Raw genomic sequence first — 25,675 nt, 5'->3', positions numbered from 1 at the left:
CTTGGATAGGTACCTTGCAGAAAACTTAGAGGGTACATGCCTAAAATGTGCAAAAAACAATCGGAAAATATTGTTAAGATTTTAGAGCTTGCTTTTTTTTTTTTTTTTGTTTTTGTAATCCAAACCTCTTGTTTTCAGTCACACTATATTTTCAGTATCAGCTAACCTTTCTCTTCCTTTCCACAAGTGTGCAACACACACAGTCATTCCTCCTGCTTGTTCCAATGGGAGAGGGGGAAAGTATCATAGAAAAGAGAGAATTGGAAAGATACAATTTAGGATGCTTGGAAAAATTCTAACTGGAGAAGGACATATATAGGGAGGAAAAGAGAAAAATGGTCGATTAAAAATCAAAGAAAACTTTTTCTTCACTTTTCTCCTAAAAAGGACAGTGGTAAAAGGGATAAAGAATCAAAGAAGATCCAAAATTTCATAAATATTTATCAGACACAGAACTTAAAGTTGTTCCAAATCCAGCAAGTGCACAAAAAATACCCAAAAATCATTTTCACACATCACTCTGCAGACACAAAACTAGAAAAAGGACCAGCTGAGGATATATCCACTATTTGGACTAGTTTAAAGCTGTGCTGTGTTGCCACCAATTCCTTCATTTCCTCTAGGACTGGGAGCTGCTGGGGAGCAGAGGGCTCTGCCCACACAGCTCTGCCTAGAGCTCCTTCCTGATTCTCACCCAAAATGTACAAACCAGAAACCTGCTGTGCTGAGCACCCCATCTCTCACAAATACAACGTGCTCACCTATTTGTGCCTCCCATTGTCTTTTGCTAGTAGGGAAATCAGGCACTGTGGGCTTCAGTATTGACTTAACATCAAGCTGAGAAAGCCTCTGAGCTGGAGCAGGACCCTCCAGTACCAGAGCATCAGTAAGTCTGATGATCCCTGCTCTCCCAAAATCTCCCCACATGGAACATGCAGCAGGATATAATTTTCTGTCTCTATCCAATTTATCCTGATCTATGCCCACTCAAAAAAAAAGTGCTTAGCAGCACCAGGAACTAAAAACATTTGCCAGGATCATCCTTTCTTTTCCCCAGGGGAAGAAATGCTTTTGAATGCACAGGAAATATGAGATATTAAAATTCTTTAAAAACCTTTCTGCTTTGTTTTTTGCCAAAAGAAAGAAAACTCATGGAGCAAGTAGCACATATGCAAAAATTGTGTAATGGTCAATTAAGAAGGCTGTGGTAAAAATTATTGAAAATTTTTATGTGACCATCTCTTTTAAGTCACTGAACATACAAAGCCTTTCTAATTTGGAGGAAAAGATGCATCCTGCTAGAGCTTATCTGATACACTGGACTTCACAAACTTCACCATGGCAGGTAAGAATTGTAATTTCTTTGTGGACAAAAATACATCTCATGGAGAAAGGATTTTGCATTTGGATCAGCAGCAGTGCTGGAAGAGAGAAGAAGCCTGTTGATCATCAGCCCAGTGCCCCAACCAGACTGTGGAAGGAAAATAAATCAGACTGGGTTGTCATTAGCATCTAAAATTTATCAATAGGACCCAGTTTCAGACATATCAGCCAGTTCTGCCACAGCTATTTCCTGCCTTGCTGTTTCCCAATACGATCCTTTACCGTATCTCATTCCAAAACACATCAACTGTGTCTCCCTGCATTACCCTCACTTTGGCAGCATGGGTGATTGAGACAGAGATGTTTATCTGCCAGAAATTTTTTCCACTTTTTTGATAACTGCAAGCTCTCCTGTTTATCCCTGCCTTTGAAAGCTTAGAGAAGATCAGAATCACATTATCTTAATTTTTTCTTTATTAAATACCAGGTGGTAATGTTGGGAATCTGCAAATAAGCATTGAATTCCTTGCCAAGGTCAGGATTTTAGCCTGGGTAGCTCAGTAATGTTGCAGGGAGAGAGGAGGAGAGCTAAAATTTTTTATTGAACATAGAGCAAGGACTGTGACAAGCTGGTCCTTGGCAGTAGCAATGTTAGTGTTGCTGTCAAGAGTGGTATATGGTATTTAACCACAACATCTTTGCAAGCTGTGAGAAAAATCTATTATTCACCTTATTTAGCAGATAGAAAAGCTAAATAATTTGTCTCAAATCATCACATTTATACTAAATTTTTGTCACATCCCATATTTAAATGGCATCCTCCTCAGGTCCTTGAGACTGGGGCACAGTCCTGCCTTGTCTGTGTAGAAGTCTCAAACCACTACAGCCAGGGAAAAGTCACTCCCATCTGCAGGAGTGGGCCAGTTCCTTTGGGGGTCTGTTCCAGAAAACCTGCCGATGCTGTGCTTGCAGACACACTCCTCTGTGTTCCACAGTGTCCTGCAGCCCAGGACCCTTTGTGACACACTGAGAGACCCTCATAGGCACACAGACCCTGCCACAGCAGGGGAAGACAAGGGGATCTTGCTGCAGAGCCCTTTCATCATTATCAGCACTGTCTTTTCTGCAACCTCCTCACAACAGTCATGACTTTGCCATTTAAGCTGTCATGGATTAAAACAGAAAGCTCCTATTTATCTATACATGGAAGCATAAATGGAAGCACCTTTTTCTGCACAGGCACATTTGAGCAGTAATGAGCCCATGTTCTCTTATCCCAGCCTCCAAATGGCATATTCTTATCTCCAAAACTTCTCCCTGCAGACAGCAGACCAAGCTTTGCCAAAAGACAGCACATCTCTGAAGATGTTTGACCTTCCAAGACCCAGAGATTTTTCCTTTCCCCTCCCACAGTCTTTCATAGTAACTGAGTGATTTTTGGTGGATGCAACTCAGTTATTCAGCAAACAGGTATAAATTCAGTGACTCAGTTTGCAGAAGTGATTCAGATGGAAATAATTTTGAATATAACTTTTTCCCCAAACATCTTTTCAGATAGTAAAACTGGGAACCACCAACACCACCAACTTCCACCTCTCCTGCAATGTTGTGACTCTGTTTTCTTCCTGTACCAGTGCTCATTTTGGGTCTATTGCCTCACAGCTCTATCTGTAACCAGGAAAATGTGTTTGTGCTGAATGCACATGTGTGTATATTTAAGGGGCTTGCAGAACAGCCAGGGTGATAGAAAGGCTGCACTGTGAATGTTGAACCAGACATCACAACCACTCTACTACCCTTTTATCTAGGAAGAAGAGTACTGAAGAAGTAGCCTATAACATCATGACTCAGTCTTGCTAAGGATAACAGCTTGTGACTGATCCTTTACCCCTAGTCTCAAGAACTTTTCTGCAGTGTGGCTGGAAGGCTGCTAACTAAACTGTGCACATGAATTACTGCTGAGCAAGGCACAGCGTGGCAGCAGCACCTCGTTTTCCAGGTGACCTGCCATGGAAGCTGTGCATGACCTAGTGAATAACAGTAACTTGCAAAATGCCAGTTTAGAAGCTGCAGGAAAGGATTTTGCAACACATTTACTCTAAGAATGACATAAAGCAGCAAGACAGAAGCCTAAATGAAAGCATAAAATAAAGATAAAAGATCACAAAACACTTCTGCAGTCCCAAGCTCATCCAAAACTGTCTGAATGTAATCATACACTAAATTGACTCTCATTTCTTAAAATCTTCAAATCCTCAATTTGCTCTGAAATTGTTTTGCTGTTGCTGTTTTTATTAAACAAATGAACTAGCACATATTACTGACCTTTTGACCTTTGGGACCTTCAAAGCCAAGTGGACCCCTCTCCCCCTAAGACAAAAAAGACATGATTAATCAAATTTACCTTCTCATTTTATTTTCAAGCAAGGGGCCCAATCCTACAACTAACTACTGAGGACAATAAAAACGTTTCCAGGTTTAAGCAGAGAAGATAATAAAACTGACTTGCCCCTCAGAAGCAGTGACAACAAAGTTGGTTTCTCAGAGGTCCCAGTCATAGCCAGAAAAAGCAAGCAGGTTGCTTTAAAAGCCATGAGATCTTTTTCAATGTGGCCACATTTATCTTCAGAATCTGTTTTATTTTGTTTGAAGAAGGATACACATAACTGAGCTGGATAAGAATATTCACTTTGTTTTCAGTGTTGTTACCAGGACTATCAGCATGACTAGAATTAGGTAAAGAGAAAACATGTGGAGAAACTTCCTTTACCTCTGTAGGCATCCCAAATGAAACACTCTCATCTCAATACTCACCTTTTGTCCAGGAGGACAGGAGCAGTTGAAAATCTTGAGATGTCCAACTTGCTCACTGCCAACAGTGGGCCTCACTTCCAGGGGAGGTGCTTCTGTCAGGACTGTGACCTGGCACTGCACCCAAACACCCAAGGTCAGGACAAAGCCTTTGATGCTGGCAAGTTTCCCCTTCCATCCCCTTTAGACAAATCCCATAGGCACTACTGTGTAACACACAGCCAAATGTGTCCTCTTGAGAAATGAGATCCCACCAAAGCCATTCACCCAAGCAATAGGGAAAAAATGTGGCAAAAGGAACAATGAACCTCTTTAACCAAGACTGAGCAGAGAAGAGTGAAAGGAGAGTGGAAGTTTCTACTGAGAGTTGGGCACAGGAAAATAAGTTGCAACTGGCACTTTTCTTAGCTGTTTCCAAATAAAACAGTGAGAAACATGTTGAATATTTCATGCTGCATTTCTGTTGTTCTATCATCACTTTGGGGGTTTTGTTTCCCCTGACAGTTTGACAAGGAAAGAGGAACTTGGAAACTTCCAATTCCTCCTGCTCATCCCTCTTCAGTGGTCCTCCTCTTGTGCTGCTGCACTGCCAATTACACAGTTAGCTTTCAATCACCCTTATTAAACAAAACTATAATCCCACACTGCCACATATTCCCTGATTTATGTAACGGATTTCAGTGAAGAGTGTTCATGTGAAAATGAGTAAATGACAACAAGGAGCTTACTGGTCCAGAGGGAATGTCACAGCAGGTCTCCAGCTCGGCATGCCGGGAGTCACAGTAAATCACCATCCTCTGGAGATCAAACTGGGAGACAAAGGCAGGCAGCAGCCTCAGAGACTGAATTATTAAAGACCCTGTGTCCTTTTGCTTGGACACAAACAGAGCAGGCAAGCACAAGCAAAACCAGATGGTGCTAACTTCAGAGCCCTTCTATAGATCCCATAGTCAATCTCTATCTCTCCCTATCAATAATAGACCAATATCTCAGCATGCTGCAAGAGCTGAGATAATAAGACCCTGAAAATGCCTATTCAAATTTTGGTGCAGGTTTTCATGCCAATCCCTGTGTTCTGGCCAAATTTCTGTCTGAGAAGACATATCCTGGCCATGTCTATCCTTCCTAGAGTTCCATCTAGACACAAAGTCTGTTTTTCTCCTGTTGTGCCTTGTATCTTCTGACCATTTATTCCTGCGTGAGAAATGTTATGAACACGTTTGATATTCACGTCTCATCCATTTTGCACAGCTAAGAAAGATTATACAAGTGTGAAATACCAAACTATCACACATAAATTATACCAGGGTAACACTGTTGCTGGACAATCAGCATGAGTGTCTTGACTTTGGTTCATTTGGTAAGCATTTGGTTCATTTGGAAAGCATTCCATCTGAGGAATGGAGAATATATCCCAATTCTCTTAGCTAACAAGCTTCCTTTCCCCCCCTCCCCATCTCTTTCTATCACATATAGAAACATTTATAATGCCAAGATCAAATGGAAAATTACTTTCTGTGCAGCTCAGTACCCAGTTTGATGATATTTGTGTACAATTTTGTCTCTGCTTCTAACTGTAGCACATTCTGTGACTAGACAGAAAGACGAAATAAATTTCTCATTTTTAATCCCTGTTACAGAGATACAGTCTCACATAAAAATACAGCAAGTCCTGTACATCATAAGGGGACAATCTGTCTTAGCTATGTAACACTGGTGACATTTCAGTGATGCTGCCTCAAGAAAAGGGTCAATTCCAACATAACCCCAAACCCCCACTGATTCACAGGCTGCAGACCCCCAGCTGAACCCTCGCCCGCCCTCGTCAGCAAGCGCAGCACTTACATCAATGGGGACACTGTCATACAGGCGCTTGCCAATCACAGTCTTCCCCTGAATGTCAATGTTCTCCCTGTCTTCGATGGGCAGCACCTGCACCAGCTTGCAGTCGATGTAGAGGGAGACAGCCCTGGCCTGGATGCTGAGGGCGATCTTGTGCCAGCTGCGGTCGAACAGGTCGCTGACGCGCGCGCTGCGGAACACGGCCCTGACGGCGTCCCTGGCCAGCCCCACCGCGTTGTACTCCACGGCTCTGTTCTCCCCGTCCAGCCTGATGGACACCTGCAGCAACAGGAGGCTCCTGCTGAGGAGCAGAACCTTCTCCTTCCCCCTGCCTGCCTCCACCATCAGCCGCAGCCCCGCGCCAGGGATGGCACGGGCTGGGCGGAGAGGCGCAGGCAAAGAGCAGGGCATGGAATTTTGTGGGAGATGTGGAAAGGTGTAAGAGCCTAAATGAGGGATGTGGAACTCCAGGTGGGCTCTTTGAACTGCTGTTTATTGTATTTAAATGATGCAGCCATTTACAGGTCGTGGGTGACAAGAGCCCAGCTCACAGCCTTTTCAGCCATAGCTGTGGGACCATCTGAAAGCTTCTTCTAGTTCTGGTTACCATGCATTATGTACTTTTCATTACAGAGCATATCAAAACATGACAGCTAATCAATACCTTTACTATTACCTATAGTCTGTTGTATCTACTAACATTACTATATTCGTGTTACTATTTTCCAATTACAAAAAGTTAGTATATTACAGTTTAAGCTAGAAGTTGTTTTTCAGTTTTCTTGCAGTGAAAAATTTGGAGACCTTTACTTGCAACATAGCATTTTTGTTTGTCTGTGAAAATCTTCTTGCTTTGTAAAAACATCTTTTGCTCGAAGTAGATTTATCCTTTGCTCTAAGTCATAAAAGCCCCTTCCAAGTCACTTGCTCTTCACCTTTTTAGTTACCCAGTAAAACTAGCTCAGCAATTCTTTTCTTCTATATCAAAGCTTGCTATCATTTCTATTCCTTCTTCAGATTCTACATTCAAAAATCTTTTTGTTATACATACATATCTGTAAAACCTTCCTATCAATGTCTTATCCTTCCCAGCAGAAAGGGAGCCTAGACCTATGCTGGTGAACAAGAAGGGGCTCCACAGGCTCCAGTGCAGACCCATGACCAGCTAAAGCCTCCTCCCAAGTACAATACCAAGTACATTACCACTGTATTTGGTGCTGAGCAGAAAAATGTACAGCCCATCCAAACCACTCCCTCCTCAAGCACCCCTGAAAACCTAAACCAAGCTGCTAAGAACATGCTGTGTAGGAACAGACAGCCCTTTAGTACACACTTACAGTATTTTTTTCTGAGAACCTGGGAGTACCTGAAAAAAGTTACTAGATCAAGCTGTGCAGCACCAGGACACAGGATTATGGAGTTATAAAAGGTGTTACACTGACATCCAGAGCAGGAACCCATAATGCATTTACAAGTTACCTAGAAGGCTGTGCAGAACCTGACATAACTCACTGCTCTGTAGTACATCCATGTGACAACCTTTTCCCAAAAAGGCAAAATATTTTCCCTAAGCAGAATTACCTGAAAAAAACAACTGAAAACCCAGCAGTAGTTTCAAGGGCAAGGATGGTGTTTTTTGTCCCCCTTTGCAGCTAACACATTTGTCTGCATCCTAGTAACAACCAAGATATATACAGTTATTCAGGGTTTGAATAAAAGGTAAAATATATGCAGCAAAACCCACTGAAAAATAGGATTTTTACCAGTTCACAAAAAAAAGTAATGGGAGGTTAAGGCAAGAAAACTGGCTTATGGCCAAAAATCAAAAAAGGGCTGTTCCAGCCACTTACCTGTGGTATGCCATACTTGTCAATAATCTGCCAGATATACCAATCTTCCTTTCTGGAAGCCTTCCGGAATTTGAAGGTAGTTACAAAGGCATATTCATCAGGCAGGCCTTGTGGAAATACATCTCTGGCATGGGGAGGGGAAAGAGAGCAATGGATCAGGCTTAGCAGTGAAGAGCAGAATTTCTAAAACTCTCTCCATGTCCTAGCAATGTTTTCTAAAAGTATCATTATAGTTCCTAAACTATAATCTGCTTTATTTGCAATCCTGAAGAGAGATGGACATGAGCTTGTGCCCTCCAGGTTCTGTCTTTATCATTCCAATAGTGAAGCTCTCAATTGGATAAAATATAATGGAAATCTGCAGTTGAGTATCTGTCATGTTAAAAAGGTTATTTTTCACTTCATGCTTCTGTTCATGAAATCTGTAAATAATTCTGTTCTGCTCCAGATGCACTGGAGACCTGTGACTTATGAGAATGGCCAGGAACACACCAAACCCTCTAGGTGTACCAAATTATAGCAACAAATATTATAATATCTGCCCCTACACAAGCACTACAGCTCATGTCTCTACAAGAGGCTCCTTAGCTGCAGCCCCAGATAACAGAAGTTTCTCACATAAAACATTGCAAAACACATCAGGCAGGACACCATGATCCCTGCACATAACCAAACACAGGAAATAACCAAATCCAACACTGTTTGCTTCTACTCCATCATAAAAACCTGTCATAACATGGGGATGGAGGGCAGGACAGAAGGCATAGCTAATTCAGTATCATTATTTTTTTGTTACTAGCCATTACTGGATGCCTAAGAACCAGAATGAATAAAAAAAAGCATCTCTCTTGTATCTCTGGAATCCAGGAGTCTAATTCAGAGACAAATGCAATTTTTGTGTCAATAGCTTTTTATGGATTTATCTCATATAGACTTCTGCATCCTCCCCTTGAACTCAGGTAAACTTATGACACTCACAACATCCCTTGACAAGGAAACACTGCTGGCCATTGCATAATGAGCCTCCTCCTCTTTGTTTAGGACCTAACTCAATCCTTATCAGGGAAAAGCAGTGAACCTATTCTTCTTCTATCTTTTATGCCATCCATGATTTTTCAAGCTTTGCTGATAATGCCTCTAAACCATCTCTTTCCCCACCTGAAGAGTCACATTTAACATTGTTCTTTATGCCCAAGCCAACCTGCTCCTATGATCATTCCCAAATAAACCCTTCATAAATATAATGTCTTTGCTTTGGGACATCTGAGCAGTCAGGCATAAGCACTCAATACAAAGCAAAACATAATGGCAGCAATTAATGAAGAACAAACTTTGAAATGTTGTCCTAATGAATAGCTAACATAATCCATCACTATGCAGAAACTGGCACAATCCAAGGCACATAAAACTAGAAGCCTTTAATTGCATTAAAAGCAAAAGTCCTCAAAATTTTCCAGAATACTGTTTTGCAGTTGCAGCAAAGGTTGAGATCCAATCTTTCCTAATGCCAAAATATTCAATCATATTTTAATCTGTGCTCTGAATCTCCTCAATCTTTTCAGCCAGGTTATAAATTCAGAACACTCTGGTTTCATCCATTAATGTGGCTTTTGCTATATAAAGTGCCCCTGCAGGATATGCACCATTATAAGTTGGTTTTCTCTCTGGGGATACAGAGACTCTGAATTCTTCCAGCAAAATGCTGAACCAAGCTCCCACTGCTTCCTTAAGATTAAACCCTTCCTCCAGGAGAGCAGACAAGACTGTCTCACTCCTTGGTACTAGTTATTTTAACCAGGGAAGTCCCAGCTGCCTGGAAGTTAGCAAATCTACAAAAGAAGGGCCAGAAGGAGCACCTGGAAGTGAACAGAAGTAGGATCTGGAAGGGAGATTGCCTTAAAGTAGATATTAGGAAAAAATTCTTGGCTGTAAAGGTGGTCAAGCACTGGAACAGTCTACCCAGGGAAGTGGTGGATTCACCATCCCTGGAAATGTTACAGGAAAGTGTGGATGTGGCACCTGGGGACATGGTTTAATGGTGATCATGGAAGGGCAGCAAAACAGTTGGACTCAGTGATCTTATAGGGCTTTTCCAGATGTAAACATTTTATGGTTCTGGACAGCTCTGAGCTGGGAACAGAGTATCATTATGCAAGCTTAATTTCAAAAAGGGTTTTCAGATGTTTAATACCCACAGAAATAACTGTGAATTAGGTAGCTAAACATCCCAGTGAGTCTGGCCACACCTCATCACACAAGGCTGACAAACAGCCCATCAGGTAGATTTAAACTGACAGAAAGCCATAATGACCCATTAGCTGCCATCCTCAACTGATTTTTAAAGCTGCTGAAGAACCAGCTGCAAGTTCCCAACAGAGACAGGTTTCATGCCAAAAGCAAATCTGAAGACATTCTCATTGCTTTGAAAATGTGATAAAAGCTGTTTCTGAAGTCACTAGTCCCTGTATCTTTTAAAGAACTGCATTTCTACATAAATAAAAAAAAAAAAATTGTATTAGTAGTTTTAACTTATTTCCTCACTTAAAAATTATCTGCATCTAGAAGTTCAGCTTTACTTGGGAATAAAAGAGCAGGAGCTGTTGTCCCCAGAAATGTTTTATGTTGTTCTTTCACACAGGGCTGAACTGATGATCAATATTGTGGAACTTTGCTGGATGCCTGGTACCTACAGGGAGCATTCTGCCAGCTCTTTGATCTATAATTCTGACAACAGGATAGATTGCAGAAAAGGCCCTTATAAAACTCCAAGACAAAAGAATCTCCCAGTGCTGCAGGTTAGTCTAAGAGTCAGCTCAACTACAAGGTCAGGTGAATCATGACTTGTACAAGGAAAAATATTAGTAAGAAGGCAGAAAACTTTTTTAGCTATTGCTAGTTTTTAATATATAGTGACCTTCTCACATGCTTTAATTTGCAGTAAGAGTTTTCATCTGTGACAATAAGCATGAGATCCAACATCTATAATAACACTGTGGAAAAAGTTATATTGTCAGTTCTCATTTCAGACACTGAATGACATTTGGTGAGGAAGAGTGTGGTCTAAGTACCTGAGCAATTTGACCAATTTTATAACAGCTAAGCCCACTATTATGAAATGTACCCCATAAAATCTGCAAAACCAAGATGGAGAAGGACAATTCGTTTAAATATGCTTCACATCACCAGAGGCTCTTAGAATGACAAGAGGAAAAAATCAAGAAAAGGGGAAAAGAAAAAAAAAGGAAAAGAGAAAAGGGAAAAGGAAAAATATATAGAAGGATGTGTCTCATATATCCTTGGCATATATCTTTTCAACTTCTACTTCAGAAACTTCAGTGATGAAATAGGCACATCCTCTCTAGGTAATTCCTTCCTGTCTTTCTCTGTCCTACAGGCTGTAAAAAAAAAGAGGAATCTATTCTAGATCTCACTTCCTGTCATTTATTTTTCCCAAAACAACTTTTTTTCCATAAGAAGCCATGTGAACAACTTATTCTCCTCTTTTTGCTGCAGTCTTTTCTGTGTTTCTCAGCTCTACCTAGAGTCCATGCTCTACATGACCAAAAAAACCTTCAGTCATTCCACCTCCATCATGCTTTTATCTCCTTTTTACCTTGTTAGAAATAGGAGACAGTAAGGGACCTCTTGAGATCCTCTCATCTAAAGAAGGTTTTTCTTGTGTTTAGATTTCATTGATTTAAATTGTCCCCATTCCTTCTTGTCCTGTTAATGAATATGACTAAGATTCTGGCACTGTCTTCTTTGCTTCCTCCTTATCAGATATTTATACACATGTATTTATACACTTCCTCCCTCACTGAGTCTTCCTTTCTCTAAGCTGAACAAACTTTTTTGTCTCTGCTCTTCTTAATACGAAATATTTGTTTGGAGAAAGTGAGAAAAAGGGAAGCTTTCAACAGGTTCTGTGTTCAGTGTGGGAATCTTTGGTGGCTTTTTGCACAATTTCTTCTCTTGGAAGAGGAAAAATTATGAGACCAGGGCAGGAGCTCATGGAGAAACCTAAGGTGGGTGACTGAAGTCAAAGCTGATGTCAGGAGGCACAGAAAAACACACAAAGGTATCATGCCCTAAGCAACCCAAGACTCTGTATTGGTACAACACTGTGCCAATACAAAGAGCAAATAGATCATGACCAGAAGCATCAGGTAATTCTGTGAGGTGGTAGCCAAGACCATGATCAAGTCAGGCAAGAAACAGACCAGGCAAGAGAAAAAGGAGGATGGACATGGCCAGCAGGAGGGCCCTGGAGTCACAACCAGGAGACACAGGTAGACAACAGAACTAAAAGAGTGAGACAAAATCTTGGCATTAGGCAAGACACCAGTAATGAGAAACAAGCCTGAGCATCCAAAAACAAGAGTCTGCAGCACAGGTTTGGCCAGGAGATGCACTGAGGAGCCATGAACAAGCAGTAGGACAGCCCCAGTTACATGAGGAGTGGGGAAAATCACCAGCCAGATTTTGGGGCCAGTCCTCAGACAGCTAAGAGACCTGTGAGCCCCTCAGTAATCAGGTCCTTGGCTGAAGCCAAGCTCTGGCTGCTGGGTTTGTCTGCTCACAGATGATGCCTCACCACAAAGAGGAAGAAAGTTGATAGTTGTAGGTCACAGATCAGAAGAGGAGTAGGCACATTTCCCAGACGGCTAATCTGGCACTTTGTAAAAGTACTATTGCTTGTATAAAAGAATACAAATCCTTTAAGCAGATAATAAAGTGAATTACATACATTCCTCAGTTACTGATTTTGTATCTAATTATGAGGTGTGCTATCAGTTGCTAAACATTGCTGGAGGTTATCTGTGAGCCACAACAGATGTTTTTGTTTGGTTTATTATTCCAGTTATTGGTTTTGTGCAGCTTTACAAGATTTCATTTTCTGTGAGCAATGACCCTATATGCAGCATCTCAGAGTCCTGGCATACAAATGCTAAAATGAACCAAATATGCAAACACCTTCCACGGTGTTATATCCATTTGGGTTCATTCCAAACCACAGGAGTGTGGAAGTTACAATACAAAAGACTGAAAATGTGAAAGTCCTCCTTGAATTTCTTGTTTCAGAATAAATCAAAAGCAATTTTTATTCATTTCAGTCTACTAATTAAGGATGCTTCACTTCTAATTGTCCTGGATGATAAAATATCCTGCTTATTTTAAGGGCAACAGCAACAACAAATAAATGGGTGTAATCTGAGCAGATGGAAAGCTGTCATAGCTGGCTGGTCTGGCTTCACTCCCTCAGTCTTTCTGAGAAAACAACAGACACAACAACAACAAAGTTCTTCAACCCTTACTTTAGAAAAGGGATTCAAATGGACAACTCTCTGTAATCTGTACTAACTTTCTCTAGTGGTTAATTGGATTCATCCTTAAAAGCATGCCTTTCTTCCCTGGTCTTCATTGATCATGACTCTATTCACCCTTAGACTTGTTATCACTTATGGACTTAACAGACTTATGGACTTAACAGAAAAGAGTTTTCCTCTCAGTATATCATATTTCTTTTTAATTGTAATAACATGGAGAAGAGGAGGAGGGAAAAAGAGCACCTCAATCCTGTTGGTTCCAGGAGGAAAAAACAAATATTGTGAAATCAAGCAAATGTAATTCATAGGACACTCAGAAATGCAGTGAGGTGAGAAAAACAGCTAAAACCAGAATAAAAAGTAACACCCCTCATCCATAAGAAAGAAAATAAGTATTATTGATTTTTTTGTTTAACCTGAAGTTCAAACCAGCACTGGGAAATTTCCTGCAAAAATGTTAATGATGACAATTCAATCCATGGCTCATAGTTACTCAGTGAAATTATGCACTCACTCTTTTCAAGGCTAATGCTAGCAGGGCTCAAGTGACAACCAAAGGAACACTTGTGATAGAATGGGACACAACTGGCAGCCTTAGGTCATAAAAGACTGTGAGGACTGACTCCCTATTGAGACAGGATTAAAAACTGCTCATTCTTCTACAAAGCCAGAATCCATACCTGCTACAGCACCTACCAGCAAGTGGCCTCTTGTGTTTAGCAAGTTTCTGTCTCAATGGGAGTGTTACCAAATATTCCCTTTAGAAGCTGTTTTATGTAGCCCTAAGTTCTTTTGTGAAATGTCTTGATACTGCTCCTCAGAACCACTGAGATCCACCAAATACAGCTCATATTCTGCCAGGATGGAGCCTGTGGTTACTCCTGACCACGCTGTGCACATTCTGTGCCTGCTGAACTGAAACAGCAGCTCAAAACAAAAATACACCTGTAGGTACCAGATAACTACTACAATGTTAACCTAGAGGAGACAAATAATGTAAGGCAGAGTTCAGATGAAAATAAAGTAGCAACCCAGAGTACTCACTCAGTTCTCTGAACAACAGGGAAGCTTCCAAGCCGTACATAAGCACTCTGAACCCCATCTTCTTTCATTCCAAAAATCTGCTTCACGCTGAATGAATCCATCAGGTCAAATCCTATCCATTACAGAAATACAGATAAAAGATATTAATCAGGCAGTGGGACATGCCCCCAGTTGTACTTGTATGGATCTCTTAGCCTACAAACAGCACTTTAGAAAAGAGCCTTGTTCTTACTGGGAAAAGCCAGAGCAAAATTTTGATATGATCTAATCCTCTCATCCCAAAAACTAAAAACCAAGCTTAAATTCAAGCTGCCACAGGCTTGAGCAGAGTTTTCAAAAAATCAGTATCTAATTTTTGCATTGCTACAACATTCTGAAAATGCTGCATAATTCATTAACTCTCATGCAGAAAAATGCAGAGGTGCAGACTGAAACATTTATTTATAGAATAAGAAAAAACACAGAATGTTTTGGGTGGAAAGGAACCTTTAAAGAACATCTAGTTCCAACCCCTCTGCCATGGGCAGGGACACCTTCCCCTGGATTAGTTTTCTTAAATCCCCATCCAGCCTGGACTTGAACACTTCCAGGGATGGGGAGTCCACAGATTGTCTGGGTAACCTGGCCTAGTGTCTCCCTGCCCTCATTGTAAATATTTAATTATGTCCAATCTAAACCTACCCTCTTTCAGTTTAGAACTGCTGCTCCTTGATAAAAGGTCTCTTTCTTTCTTGCAAGACCCTTTATATTGAAAGGCCATGAGAAAGTCCCTCTGGAGCCTTTGCTTCTCCAGGCTGAACATTCCCAAATTTCTCAGAATTTCTTCACAGCAGAGATGTTTCTGCACTCTCATCTTTTTCATGGACCTCTACTATGTATCCATTCCAATGCTCCAGTTCTTCCCTGAAAACTGCTTGTCCAAGAAACTTGGCCACACACACTTTTAATATCATTTTAATACAACTCAGTCCAATCAACTTATCATTACCATGAGCTGTTAGTCTTGCTGAAAGACAGTTGCCTAAAGCTGCTGACTTTGCTCTAACAAGGCATTTTTAGCTCATTCTTAAGCTAAAGATTTCGCTTAAAGCTTAACCCACAAGTGAGTTAACACAGCTCCAGCATCAGGGTGGTCCCAGCCTGAAGGAATATTTGGTTTTGTGACACAAAGTCCCAGGGGCTGAACCCTGTGAGGGACAGTGGGGTACAATGGTGCATGAATGCATCCAGTTCCTGGGGGTGCAGAACTCTGTGGATGCAAACATCCTGTTTTTAGCTCCAAACTGGCTCCACAGGGTGCAAATCCAAACTATCAGCCACTCCCAGAACCAAACACACTGTGGAGTTAGAGGCAAAGGCACTGTGAAAGGCAGGATGTGAGCAACTGAGCAGACAATACATGTTTTAATTTTATTCAGGCTACTCCAACATCTCCCCCTCACACATGCACAATTACACATATTAACTCCAGGTTTTGTAGTTCCAGTACACAAACTTGCTGACATAAGTTTATTTGGATAAATTGCTTTTAAAACTATGGCACTTCTTTCAGCTTTGTTCAATCAGTAAGCTCTTTAGACATTTCTAGGACAGGTAAATATTTTTCTGTGATAAAATTAATCCTGAAGATTCTTGGGTTTCTTAGCTGTCCTCCTTAACCTTTCAGGCTGAAAGGCACTGCAGAGCTTGAAAACAGCATTAAGAGGAAAAGGCAGCAACCTAATGATATTATTCTTCACATTTATGCAAATGAATAGTTGCAAAAACCTGTGTGGGCCAGTACCCAAGCAAACCAAAATAGCAAACAGCAAATAAAATATAAATCTTCCATCATTTCCTGGACATTTTTCTGAAGAAATAGCTTCTTCTGAGGAAATATAATTGTAATTATTTGCAAAGACAGAAATGGCTGTCCAGTGCCAAGTTGAGGCCTTCAGTATTACAGTAACTTTCCTGGCTGTCAATAGCTTTCCCTTTTTGTCCACTCTATTTTCAGCTATTACTGGGCATTTGGGAGGGAAAATAAAGCATTTAAAGTGCTCCAGGGCCTCATGGCTGCACCTCATAATCACCTCAGCAGCAACCAGCCCTCTGACACTCTGCAATCAGCCACGATTGCAGCTACAAATCAGGGCAAACAGACCCCACCAGAACACCACAGCTCCCTCCTGGCTGTCACAAACAACACTGTGAGTTCATACAGCTCATTCCACACAGCTCATTCCACACAGCTCATTCCATACAGCTCGTTCCATACAGCTCATTCCATACAGCTCATTCCACCAGGCATCTCGTATCCCTCATCCACACCCACCACAGGAACCAAGCAGGTAACTGAGTGTTGCTGGCAGGAAAGGACCCCTCTGACTGGGAAAGGGAGCTGTTAACTGGAGAAAATCCCAGTTAACCATTCACAGAGAGGTGCAGTGGTGTGTGGAGATGGTCAGCTGCCACTGCCTACCCAAAGCATCTCCAGCATCAGGGGCACACAGCACACATGCACTGGCTCACTATGACAATTGGAAAGAGTGAATTAAATACAGGAAAGACCTTTTCCATGGAGTTCCCATGGGATTTATTGCGACCACACACCAAAGCAGGCCAGGGATAAAACAGCCAGAGTATGGAGGGGTTCAGGTTTAAATATGGGGAAAGTGGGGCAGAGCAAGGAGTCAGAGAGCAATGGGAATGGGGAAAGTGGTGCACAGGCAGGGCAAGGGACCAGGGAAACCAATAGGGCAACAAGGGTGGAACAATGCAGTAAAACTAGGGCCAGTGGGGATCAGGGGAAGGGAGAACATTCTGGGGAATGATCATGTGAGGGTAGAAGGGGTGGTCTGGGCCAATGGGGAACATGGAATGCAGTATATTAACATGAAATAGCAAAGGACTGTGGAGGAGGCCCTTGGTTGTCATGTCCTGTGTGGCTCTCCCTCCAGGGTACATCAGTGAATGTTGTTCTGGCACACCCCTGGGCTTCCACAGGGAAAAGCTGTGGATGGTGAAGGCTGAAATGCTGCTCAGGTGATGTCCCTGTCGCCAGAGGCCTCAGGCTGTGAATTCCTGCTCTCTTCACAGGTCTTGTAAAGCTCTCTCACTAAAAGTGCTCCAATGCAAGATACAGTGACAAAATGTTCCTGCCAAGTTTCCCCATCATTAGCTCAGACCCAAAGCTGCTCTTGTTATCTCTGACAACTCAAATGAACATTCATATCATGAGCAGCAAAGAAGCTGTGCACTCTGGTATACTTTTCCAGTGAAACAAGAGCCAGATTCAATCAATCTCTTCTTCTTTTTCTCCTGCATTTCCTATCAAAATGCACTTTTAAAAGCCTAAATAACACCATGAAACATAAGCACGGCTATCAAAACTATTTTGCAAACAGAATTTGGTGTAATGAAAATAAGCCACGCTCTCACAACGTAATCTCATTCACATTTAGGATTGGGTAAAGCACAAAAGTAAATCATAATAGGATTTTTTTTTTTTCTTCAAACTATGGATTGGCAATTCAAAAATTGCTTTCTCTGTTTTTAATTAATTGTTGAAGGAGGATAGCTCTTTGAAAGATGTAATGTAGATCCAGGGGAAAGTTAAGTCCTTAGGTGTGTCAGAGTTCACACTCAATAATAAAAGGTTTTTTATTTTAATCACACAATTAATTTATTCTGTGCCAAATTTAAATATTGCCCTACTGGTGAGATAACCTCCACTCTTGGATACTCCATTTACAAGCAAAGCACTTAAAGGTAAGGGACACTGTGGTTGCTGAAAGATTTCATTAGAATTACAGAAAATTTGTCATCAAGCCATACACTAAAAAACTAAGAACTCTGCCAAGGATGAGATGCATCTCACCTAATTTTAGCTGTCTGAAAAGAAGACATATGATGGATGAAGGTTTCCTCAGTTTCCTTGTGAGTCAGCAGAGAAATTTTGGAGTCATTAAGACAAATCATCTTTGAAACAGGCTGAACCCCTACCTGGAATCCCTCCTACCTTTCAGCAGAAAGGGAGCTTATACAGACAGTATTTTCAGAGTACTGAAGTTGTGTGAGATTAATTCTGCTCACAGGAAATGCTATCCATTTTGTGCAGGCAGTAAAGCAGACATAAAGAGGACAAAAATCTTAACAAATCCCATGCAATTTTTATTCACATTGCCTTATTTACCATCAGAATTGCATAAAAGTTGCAGATTTTTAAATTCAGCTTGATTAAGCAGCTATGATTTTCAAAATCCTTCTGAAGAACAAACAAATAAACAAACCCAAAATATTGTTATTTGAGCTAAGAAAGTGCTCAAGGCAGGTTACCAAGTGGAACTGGAAAAAAGACAGCTAGGCAAACCTCCAAATGAATTTGTGAATTAAAGGAGACTGTAAGATTGTTTAGCTGAAGGACAAGCAAATACATTATTATCATTACTATTACTACTACTAGTAGCATTACTCTGTTTTTAGTAATATTACTATCATTTTGTTTACTTCATGTGCCTGGAAGCCTTTTGCATGGATTATATTCCCTTGACTTTAGGAATGGAACTGGGATTGTAAGAGAGACAACATGAAAGTTTCAGTTTTGATTTTTTTTTGTCTTGAATTACAATATTCATGTGAAAAATGCTGTGATCATTTCTGCAACACCTGACCAAGACATTTCACATGGCAGTGTTTGTTTACTAACAGTGCAGTAAAAACTGCTCAATGAGATATTTCCCCAAAGAACTAAATGTGTCACACAGCATTTCTGTGCTGGAGTTACAGCAGAAATAGTCTGTTCTTTGGTTTTCCTTCCCCAAGGAGGCACCATCTTGTCAGTGGCATATGGAAAATGAGATGCCACATGTAACTTCCCAGTTCTCTCTTGCACCATGACCAAGCACAGGGTGAAAGGGCAGGACTTTGCTGTTCTCAGTGCTTTGATTTAAAAGGTGGCTTTTTGTGTAGCAGGGCAGGTGTGGTTTCCCAATTGGCTCATAAACTGCTTAATCAGTAATGCCATAAACATGGCATTTAATAAGATGCTCTTTGATCTTATGCCTCTTACTTCATTAGAGCTTCTAAAACAATATGGGGCCACTGAAACCCTCTAACATGATTACATCTCCTGAAAGCCAGCAGACCCTAGTCCATATTAAAATTAAAATAGTGAGCTGAAAGAGCAGCTCACATTTGTAACAGCATACTTGGCTTGAAAAGTAATTTCTTATGCCCTGCTCTGCTGATCAAATCAGCCCAATGTCTCAGTACCTGAGAGTTATAACCCCCCTTACAGGAAGCAGCCTGTTTTCCAGAATCAGAAAACACACCCAGATCTTTCTGTTGATGGCAAAACTTGGCACTGGACAATTTATACATGATCTAACTGTAACATGCAGCCAGATTCTCTTTTACAGGACAAATGTCCACAGTGCACACAACACTTCAAAGCATGGCCAAAGGGTGATCCAACAGCTCTGTACTCATCCCATGATCCTACAACGTTTGTTCCAAGATTATTATCTGAAGACCTGACAAAAGGGGCCATGGTTGGTTGCCCTGAATATGGGCTGTGTTTCTGCCTGGCTCCATTAAGGATCTGATATGGGCAGCATGGTGGAAGCTGTTGGGCAGGTTGAGATTTTCCTGACTCTCCTGTCTTCAGGGCAAAAAACCCCACAAAAAAACAGAAAAAGAGAGCAAAAAATTAAGTTTCAATAGCCAGAAAATGCAGCAGTGAGTGTATTTGGAAAGGCTTCTCAAAGCAGGACAGAGTCATTGATTTCTTATTCTGTCCAAAGCAGCTTTCTGAAAAAAGTATTTTGATTTGTGTTTCCAAGGATCCTAAGATAACACTCACAGGGGGAACAACTGGGCCAGTTCTAATTGTGAAAGTTTTTGGTGAGACAACAGCCTGGAGAGGAATGTGGAAAAGTGGTTGAGAAAGGGATCAGGAAAGGCACTGAACACCACACACTTATTGCCACCCATGAGCACTAATATCAAACAAAGGAGCTTTTGCAGGAAATCCTCCTTCCTCTGGTCTTGCTCAAACTCCCAGCTGAATTACCAGTCTTGTCAATGCATTGATGAAGTATCACCAATAGCCATGATCAGGGAAGTTGTCATCACCTGCTGGTTCACCTACACTTCTGAAAACAGCAATCTGTGCAGGCTGAGATAAAAGAGCTCACACTCCTTTTACTGGAGGATGGTCAATGGCACTGAACTTAAATTTACACCAGAGCAGTGTATGAAATCCTGTGAAAAAAGTGACACCTGGGAATCTTTCAGCAAATCCATAAACTTGCCTAACATCTCTGCACTCTTGAAATTTAAGTTTTCACAGATTTCCTGTCCCCCAAGGAAGAGCCTGTATGCCCTCAGTGTCCCTTTTGACTCCTCCACTATGGTCTGCAAGGTTATTACCACTGTAAGGAGCCCTAGTTTTTGTTACCATTGTTTCAGTGCTAGTATATACTCTAAAAAAAGAGGAAAAAATATGCTGTCATGCCATAAAATAAGGTTACATGGTGGATTTAATGAGATAGGTCTAGCAGTCAGGCATGTCAAGGCAAAGTATAGATGAGGTTATTTATTTTTTTTCTCCCGCATCTAAACATTTGGCATCCATGTCTTCCACAGAGCTCTATGCTGAAGGCAATTACTTCTGGATAGCCAAGATGTCTCTAATTCAAGGCTGGAGTAGAAGTGTCCAAATCCCAAAGGATTTACTTTACTCAGCATGTGTTGCTGTTATTGTTGTAGAAACCCTTACCTGCTACAGTATTTTTGCAGTTCCTGACATTTCTTCTTCCACAGGACAAGAAACCCTGTCAAGAGCTGAGCAAGTACCAGATTTTAGGCATATTAAGATCTCACTGAAGCATCCATCTCAAAGGATCTTCAACCACATCTAATCTAAGCCTTTTTTCTTTCTGCTTGAAGCCATTTTGCCCTGTCTGATCACCACATGCATTTTTAAAATTTCTCTCTCCAGCTTTCCTTTAAGTACTGAAGGTTGCAAGAAGATGTCCCTGGCCCCCTCCCTTCTCCTGGCTGAGCATTCCCAGCTCTCTCAGCCTGACTTCACAGCAGAGGTGCTCCAGCCCTCTGAGAATCTCTGTGGCCTCCTCTGGACTTTCTCCAACATTCCATGTCCTTGTGTTGGGTACCCCAGAGCTGGATGGGGTCTCACAAGGACAGAATTGAGGAGCAGAATCCCCTCTCTCAGCCTGCTGCCCAAGGGGCTTTGGGTGCAGCCCAGGTCAGGACTGGCTTTTTGGGCACAAATGCTCATGGCCAAGATATGCTGAGCTTCTCATCCACCAAGCCCTTCTCCTCAAGGGCTGCAATCAATACATTCTCTGCCCAGATTTGGACTTGAGATTGCTCTGAGTCACGTGTAGCACCTTGTACTTGGCCTTGCTGAACTTCATGAGGTTCAGCCCCACCTCTCCAGCCTCTCCAGGTCCCTCTGGATGCCATCCCTTCCTTCCAGTGCACGACTGCACTCACAGCTTGGTGTGCTTGGCAAAGCTGAGGGTGCCTCAGTCCCACTGTCCATGTCACTAAAATAATGTCAGTGACAGCCCCAATTCCAACCCCAAGGAACACCACTTGCCACTGGTTTCCTCTTGACCACTACAGTTTGAATGCCAACCCCTCCAATTCCTTATGGTCCATCTGTCCAATCCATGTCTCCCCAGCTCAGAGACAAGCCTGTCATGCAGCACAGTGTCAAATGCATTGCACAGGAGCAGGTGCATGAGTCTTGCAGCTCACACTGTTTAGACCTGTGCCATTGCAAATGTTTGTAAAAGATGTTTTTTTCCAACTATCTGGCTGACAGAAGAAATTATTTCCAAAGATTTACAAAGGATAAGTGTTCTGTCTTCTTGCCCTATTTATTTCATTGTATTCTACCTCTCCAGCAAAGATGGAAAAAGGAGCAGCTTATTTTGGCATTGGTAATTGATGCCACATTCATCTCTCCCAGCATTTTGAATCAGCATCATCAGTCAGCAGTGGTTCCCTGACTTACCCCCAAAACATTAAGGACTGCACCTCTGGAGGAACAAACCAGACATTTTTTGGCTGCCCACAAGTCCTGCATGAAGCACTGCAGTGATGACTAAATGGGTTGAACAGGTCATTTAAAAATTAGTTAGCTATATTTGACAAGAAGCTTGCAAGGGAATTTTGGAACTATAAAACTTTCCAGAGTCTGTAGATTAAGAGCCTCAAGAGTGCTTTAAAGAGGTTCTTGCTATTAACCTTTTTTTCCACTGATGTTCCAGCTGGGATTCAAGCAGCACTTCATGCTGACCCAAGTTTCTTCTCACCAGATCCCAAATTTCCAGTACAGAGAGCAGCTAAGAGCTTGAGCTAAAGATGAGGTTTTGCTAAACAGATGGAACAGGTCTTATACCAGCATGAAAGAGGTGTCTTCCAGCAAGCCTAGTACCTTCTAGGTCATACACAATAATAGGTCTGGAGCACATTTTAGATGGTCTCAATTTTATAAAATTTATATATCAGATTTACCCCTGGTACATGATGCCACCACTCAGGCTCTTGGTTTACTGATCTTGGCTTGCTTACTCTCCATCACAGCACTGGAAAATGCAATTTCTACTTTTCCTTGGCCCCAGGAGAGGAACAAGCCACAGGAGTCCCATGCAGACCACAAAAAGGAGTTTGATCTCAGCTCTAGCACAAATCCACATTTGGGATTATGAGGACCAGAAACCTTACTTGAGGTATACAATGGAGTTATACTTCAAAAAGGAGGATTCTTGCAGAGACAGTGAGGCAGCTGAGCAGGCTGTCACTGGACTGAAATATGGGCTTACTCTTTCAGAAACATCAGTCTAAAGTTTCAGCCAAAACAGAGGGCAGAAATACACTTGGTATCTTTACACAGGAAAGAAAAGATAACACTTCAAGAAAGATAAAACTAAAATAAACCAGTAAGAAAGTTATGCCAGAGATACAGTGTGAAAGACAATTCAAATACAGAAGCAAGTGAATACACAATTCTAGCCATCCCACCTTGTGAAAATGCTGTTGTAATCTAACCCCCAGCCTGCTGTAAAAACAGGAAATAAATTCATGCATACAGCAGCTGCCTCTGAGGCAGCACCTTTCAACACCTGATCCCATGTTAATAACACACCACTTTATCTGATGCATTGCTCTGTTTATCTACATCTGTACCCTGTTTCTCTTATACCATTTTAGCTCCAGTTTTCAAACAGTTGCAAGTGGCATATTGAACAACCCTGAAAGCTGGTTTTGACACTGAACTCTTTGTGACTTGTAAGCATAGCCAGCCCACAGGACTGCAGTGGCTGTGCTTAGAATTCACAGCCTCATTACTGAAGGCTTTTCTTGTGTTGAAGTCATCTCCATTTTCTCAGTAATGGACACTTGGCTTGGTGCCATAGCCCTCTTTCAGCTCCTTCCTGCTCCAGTGATTTACAGGATTAAACAGGAGTTCATTACTCCTTTGATGTCCTTTGTGTGCCAGGCTTGCACCAGCTGAATTTACCTATTTGTATTAGGTTCTGGTTTTAATTAGTTCCTCTATTTTGAAGGCCTCTTTTGAGTTCCTCAGGTGTCAAGGTGCTCTGTGTTCCTCCAGAAACCATAAAATGGCACATCTGGAAAGTCATCCCTTGGGATAGCAGTGGGGAAGGGAGGACCTTGGTACAAGCAAGTAGTATTACTTTTAAGGTAAGAAAATATATTTAAGGAGAAACACCTTACTAAGACCTGCTAGATTCTCTTTGTAATGCTATCTGGGCTATAAGAAAACTCAACCAATAAACTATTCATGAAAATAAAAATATTCCCACTAATTTAAGGTGTGATGAACAAGGTCTAAAAGCAGGTAGGGACTACTCTATAGGAGACTGTCATGGTTACTTATGCCAGGTAACAAGTACAAAACAGATTAGACATACCAGTACCCCAAAACCTGGCCACAGCAGTCATCAGAGAGAATTATCATCAGACAGACCAATTTAACTCCAAGAATTAGGAGTATTTTGTTAAGATTCTATATATGCTTCTTCCCCTCATGTGTCCACCATAACCAGAAAACTTGCACTGATGAAAAATTCATGGGATGGTTTCTGAAGGAGAACTAATCTAAAATATTTGGACTGAGAAATAAAGATATCACAGTTGGACAACCTATTAGTCTTCTTATAGCCAAAGGAGTGGTTGCTTCTTGGGCTATGAACAGTCAAAATTGAATTTCTTTCTTTTTCATCAATCTCAAATGCACTGTAACAAGAAAACTATCTGGATCGTTTAACTTCTGGGAAAAAGCAAATACCAGTCAAGGAATCACTTTCATGTGCATGATTAACCCTTGTTAAACCTTTGTGAATGCAGATGTCAGAATTTGTTGCTGCTGGGACTCAGAGCAGAGAAAGGCTTTCACAGGGTCTGCTCTGCTGTTACTGTTTACTTCCTGCAGAAGCACATTTTAAAGTAAATTCAGCTTTCCTTCTTCATATTTCCTGGCATTTTTGAGAAGCTCAGCCAGGCTACCTGCTCCAGCACAGACCTGATGTTGCCAGCTCATTCACTGTGTCAGGAATCCATTGAGACCTGTGGCCTTGAGTAACAGCCACGTCTCTGACCATATTAAGAAAAAAAGATTGAGAAAAAAACAGGTTTTAAATTAAAGAACTCACCCCAGCTCTGCTGGTGTCAGCCTGGTTGTGCAGACTTTAGAGGATGCTCTAGAATTTCACTCCTAATACCAATGCACACTTTGGTGACTCCCTACTCCCTGTTGGGGTGACTGTACATTTTCACTCACCAATTCTTTAGTTTCTGACTAAAGGAAGGAAAGGGAAATTCCTTGGCACACAAGCCCTAAAGCCAAGGTCCCCATGTTGGATTACTGGTGGGTCTGGACTTGGGCATGCACAGGTTAGAGCCAGCCCACAGGACTGTAGTGACTATGCTTAGAAGTCACAGATGATTTATTGGTAATTATTTGCCTGCTTGACCTGCTGTTTTTGTTTTTGTTTTTTTTTAATTACTGGATATTAAAATGCCTTTGAACATAAGTGAACCATTTGTCAGCCTCTGAAAAACTTCAAAGATCTTTTAAATGCAGTGATCTAGGCTATAGTACTGGGATTAGCCATTGCACAGTAGAATGGCAGAATCACAGAATTTATTAAGGTTGAAAGGAACTCTAAGATTGAGTCCAACAATTAACCTAACTCTGCCAGGTTCATCACCTAGCCATGTCCCCAAGTGACATATCTGCATGTCTTTTGAATCCTTCCAGGGATGGTGATTACACCAGTTCCCTGGTCAGCCTGTTCCAGTGCTTGATCATCATATCAGTGAAGATATTTTCCCCTAATATCCAAACAAAACTTACCCTGGGACAACTTGAGGCCATTTCCTGTGGTCACTTGTTACCTGCATGAGAAACCAAGCCCCAGCTCACTGCACCCTCCTCGT

General features: G+C 41.5%; 1 protein-coding gene across 1 annotated transcript in view; it reads right to left on the bottom strand.

Moving 5' to 3' along the window:
• COL22A1 (collagen type XXII alpha 1 chain) overlaps positions 1 to 25,675 on the bottom strand; it is a 220,377-nt gene that overhangs the window by 124,665 nt on the left and 70,037 nt on the right. The window contains exons 6-11 of the mRNA XM_079301128.1: positions 14,198 to 14,309; positions 7,827 to 7,950; positions 5,980 to 6,255; positions 4,863 to 4,943; positions 4,138 to 4,251; positions 3,649 to 3,693 (exon numbers count right to left, since the gene is read on the bottom strand). Of these exons, the coding sequence (XP_079157254.1) occupies positions 3,649 to 3,693; positions 4,138 to 4,251; positions 4,863 to 4,943; positions 5,980 to 6,255; positions 7,827 to 7,950; positions 14,198 to 14,309 (752 nt within the window). The remainder of the gene's footprint in view (positions 1 to 3,648; positions 3,694 to 4,137; positions 4,252 to 4,862; positions 4,944 to 5,979; positions 6,256 to 7,826; positions 7,951 to 14,197; positions 14,310 to 25,675) is intronic.

This window comes from Erithacus rubecula, assembly GCF_903797595.1.
Source record: "Erithacus rubecula genome assembly, chromosome: 3".
NCBI classification, from domain to species: Eukaryota; Metazoa; Chordata; class Aves; order Passeriformes; family Muscicapidae; genus Erithacus; species Erithacus rubecula.
This window is presented reverse-complemented; position numbering and strand designations above follow the sequence as displayed.